This window comes from Herpailurus yagouaroundi, unplaced genomic scaffold (genome assembly GCF_014898765.1).
Source record: "Herpailurus yagouaroundi ecotype Mexico unplaced genomic scaffold, PumYag 77, whole genome shotgun sequence".
Taxonomy (NCBI): domain Eukaryota; kingdom Metazoa; phylum Chordata; class Mammalia; order Carnivora; family Felidae; genus Herpailurus; species Herpailurus yagouaroundi.
In genome coordinates, this window is record NW_024412388.1 from 52,820,179 (window position 1) to 52,824,453 (window position 4,275).

At 53.5% G+C, this 4,275-nt stretch overlaps 1 protein-coding gene across 1 annotated transcript in view; it reads left to right on the forward strand.

Moving 5' to 3' along the window:
• The first annotated feature begins 3,177 nt into the window (after nt 1–3,177).
• ROR1 (receptor tyrosine kinase like orphan receptor 1) overlaps nt 3,178–4,275 on the forward strand; it is a 400,895-nt gene continuing 399,797 nt past the window's right edge. Inside the window, exon 1 of the mRNA XM_040470488.1 lies at nt 3,178–3,631. Within this exon, the coding sequence (XP_040326422.1) occupies nt 3,541–3,631 (91 nt within the window). The 5' untranslated portion in view covers nt 3,178–3,540. The remainder of the gene's footprint in view (nt 3,632–4,275) is intronic.

A 4,275-nucleotide genomic window follows, 5' to 3' on the forward strand; every position in this document is an offset into this window, starting at 1 on the left:
AGAGGCCAGGGGAGATGGCTTCCTTCCAGAGCAGCAAGGAAGGAAGCAGGAAATGCCTCAGGAAGTACATTTGAACCTGAGCCAGGACCCTCTAAAGAGAGTGACTCCTGTTGGATTCATTAATTCATTTGTATCTACCACTGGCTTGGTTAAGGGGAGAGGGCAGGGCCATAGGAGACCCACAAGAAGAACCTTTGGATTGCCTGGGGCTTTTCAAACATCTCACCAGTTAGGGATTGTGTAGAAAGGGATGTGATTTAGGCTTGAGTCCTACTTTTTTTGCCTTAATCCTTGTGATTTTGGGCAAGTTTCTTAACCTCATTTCACTTTAGCTTGTTTGTAAAAGATAGAGACAAGACTGACCTCATAGGAATTTTGAGGGTCTACGTAAGTTCTTGTATGTATATAATAATAATATAATGACATCTAACATTTATTAAGTGCCTACTCTGTATGCGTTACTCATAAGAGCTCTTTTTATAAGATAACTCATTTACAATTCACAACAGTATGGAATAGGTACTGTTACTAGCATCACCATTTTGCAGATGAGAAAGCACATAGGGACTAAGATATTTGTCCATGGTCCCTCAGCTGAGATCAGAAAAGCCTGAGCATGAACTTGGGCAGAATCATCCTCAGCCTGTGCTCCTAAGCACTGGCATTTACTGAACTTGCATGAGTATTTCCTTTGTCCTTTAAGCAACAACAATAACAACAACAATAGCAATAACAGGAAGAGCCTTTTCTAAGCCTGTCCTTTGGGAACTGTAGGGTTATAGCTAAGTGTCAAGGGATCTGGGATGTCCAAAGGAGTGCTTACCCAGGTCTGGACTGGTTGATGTAGGTTCCAGTTTTGGCTCTGGCCAGCTGTGTGACCTTAGGCAAGGATGTTTCAACTCCCTGAGTCCCATGTTTCTCTTCTATAAAATCTTGAGCGGGGGGAGAACACTAGTTAATTTCCAAGACCCGTTTGAGCTGTCACATTCCTCACGTCTATGATTCTGTGATTAAGTCCCTGGAAGGTTTAAGTACTGATAAAAGTGCCATTAAGTTCTGTATACTCAGCACTGGCAGCCATCTGTTACCTAAGATACCTGGGACAAGCAGTTATGGAATGGGGGTTGGGGCAGGGTGCAAGGACTCGAAAGGCTCCTTGTCTGCCAACCATGTGTTGTACTGTAGACCATGGAAGACTGGTCACCAAAGTGCGGTGTCACCAAGTTTCCTCTGATTCTGGGCCATCGTATATTGAGACTGACCATCAAAGACAGTTTCCTAACAAGAGAACCTTGTGCAGTAAGTTCCTCAGGCAAGTGACGAGATAATTGAGACAGGATTGAATGGGTCTCAGGCAGAGGAACTTGGAGGACAGACCTATTTAGGCAATGAACTGGTTGACCCAAGGCCTCTCTGTCTATCATTCCTTGACCTCAGGTCAGAGTGATAGAAAGGGGGAAAGCTACCGTGGCAGCTGGGGACACGCTTGCCCTGAAGTCTTGGAGACTAATAAGTGACTGTTTGTCCCACAAGGGTTAGTCATTCACCTGCCTGAAGGCAGAGGCCTGCAAGTCTAGGTAGAGTCTGTGACCTGCTGGACGTACTTTGGGCTACAAAGTCCTTGCCCTCCATGAGGTGACTGCTCATTGTAAAATCCTAAAGCTGAGTTCTTTTTATTTTATTTTATTTTTTTAATTTTTTTTTCAACGTTTTTATTTATTTTTGGGACAGAGAGACACAGAGCATGAATGGGGGAGGGGCAGAGAGAGAGGGAGACACAGAATCGGAAACAGGCTCCAGGCTCTGAGCCATTAGCCCAGAGCTTGACGCGGGGCTCGAACTCACGGACCACGAGATCGTGACCTGGCTGAAGTCGGACACTTAACCGACTGCGCCACCCAGGCGCCCCTAAAGCTGAGTTCTTAGAGGTGATTCCTGCAGCAATAATAAGGACCACTGCCACTGACCGAGGCCTTGTTATATGCCAGGTACTGGCCAAGAACTTTTAGTCCTGTCATGGTAAAGAGACTGAGTCTTGGCTTGGCCACCTGTTGTTTGTGTGACTGCTGGCGATTCACGTACTCTTTTTTTTGCATTTCAATTTCTAAAACTGCAATATGGGGAAAATCTATGTAAAAGTGCACAGGGGTAGAAAAATTTGTAATGATTTTTTTTTAAAGTGTCAATGGAAGATTTATGAGCAAATGCACACAAAGCGCTAGGCAAACAGGAAGTATTCAATAAGTGATTATCAATAGACTGGGCTTTTTGCTTCCTCTAAGGCAAGACTGACTGGTATTCCTATTGCTCTAGCATCCTCAGAGCCTAAAGCAGGGCCTGGAGCACAGCAGGTACTCACCACTTTATATGAACAAGGGGCCTCCTTATGCATCACAAAATTCATAACACTTAAGCAGGAGACACAAAATATACTGTTAGTAGGAGGTTTAATGACCCCTTTGGCCCATGGTAGAGCAGCTTAAGCCAAAGATACGGAAAACTTAAATAACATAAATGTAAAGAAGATCACATTGAGACGGTCACCCATCTCCTCATTTTGAAGATAGAAAAAGACCTTCTTTCAAGAGGTCTTGGGACATTGACAAAAACTGACCACAGAGAAATCCTCAATAAATCTCCAAAAAGGCGGAAGTACAGATGATATGGATTTCAATACAACAAAACCAGAAATTAAAGGCAAAATGGGAAAACATTTGACTTGGGTCAAAGAGGGAATCAAAAGGGAAACTGTGTGATACCATAAATGTTCTATTACCCAGGAGCACACAGCTAACTGGCAGAGCCCAGAGTGCTAGGATCTGGACCTCCTGAAGAAGCCATTCAGCCACGGACTGCTTTGCGAGTCGGGGCAAGTCTCCCTGAACCTCGGCTTCCCCCTCTGTCAAACGGCCTCGAGGGCCCCTTGGTCCCGCTGCGAGTTTGAGGCTCAGTGGGGGGAGGGGAGGTGGGTGCTCGGGAGGCGCGGGAGCCACAACGTTCTGGGAAGTCCGGGAGAGTGCGGGTGTTGAGAGGCGGCAGCAGAGGGCGCTGGGTCGCCGGCCTGGGCCCGCGTCTGCCATTGGTCCGGCGGGGGCGCTGGGCTGGAGAGTTGGTGGAAAGTGACAAGTTGAGGGAAGCTGAGAGCCAGAGAGCGAGCGCGCAGAGCGGGAGGAGCCGCAGCAGCCGCCACCAAGGGAGCCCCGGGACGGCAGCCCCCGGTCGCAGGGCGCGCTCTTCTCCGAGTCCGAGCTGGGGGCACTTGCCTTTCCGCTAGCGCGACACCCACAGCTCGGGACTGACCGGCCGGCGGAGGCGAGGCTGCAGCCGGAGGGCTGAGGAGGGACCGCGCGTACGGGGTCCAGAGGCGGCCGGGCGGAGCGAGGGAGCAGGTTAGAGGGACAAAGAACTTTGCAGACGCCCCCGGCATCCTGCGGGGAGAGCGGCCCGGACGAGGTGGCCGGGACCCCGGGCAGAGCCCGTGGATGTTCTGCGCGCGGCCTGGGAGCCGCCGCCGCCGCCGCCGCCGCCGCGAGAGGAGGAATGCGGCGCCCAGGCCGCCGCGGGGCGCGCCCGCCGCTCCTGGCGCTGCTGGCCGCGCTGCTGCTGGCTGCGCGCGGGGCCGCTGCCCAAGGTAAGAGGCCCATCCGCCGGGTCCCGGGCCCGCCCGGCCCTCGGCGACCCCTCCAGTCCGCTGCCTGGCGCTGGGCAGCCGGGGAGCGCTGCGCCCGTCGGGGGGTGGGGCGGCCGGAGACCCGTCGGGAGGCGGGGGGGTCTAGCAAACGCGACTCCGGGCGCCGGGGAGGCGGGCGAGGATTTGCCCGGGAGCCCCGCTGGGGTCCGGGGGTGCTCCCGGGGGCTTCCTCCTCGGCGCCCAGCAGCAGTTGCCAGCGCTGACAGGAAGCGTGGAGGGGTTGGGGGCCGTGGGGCGATGGGGGCACTTCCGTGCCGCTGGTCCCCCAGCTTCTGGCTGGACCCCTAAAGCGCCCTAACCCGTGTTCGGGCAAGTGTGTGGAGTCCCCAAGTAGCAGCCGTCCCGGAAGGCGCGGTCCAGGATAGAGTTTGTATTTTCAGTGGTGCCCAGAGAGCCCAGGCTGTCCGCAGACCGACCCAGACAAAAGCCCTTGCCTCCTGAGGCTCGGGCGGCCTCACTTATCCACGGGCCCCGGCTCTCCTGCCTCTGGAGGCTCCCAACGTGTGCGCTGCCGCCGTCGCCGCCACTTTGTGCAAAATGTGCTGTCAGAGGCGGCCTGCTGCTCCAGAGTGCTCCGAGCGTGC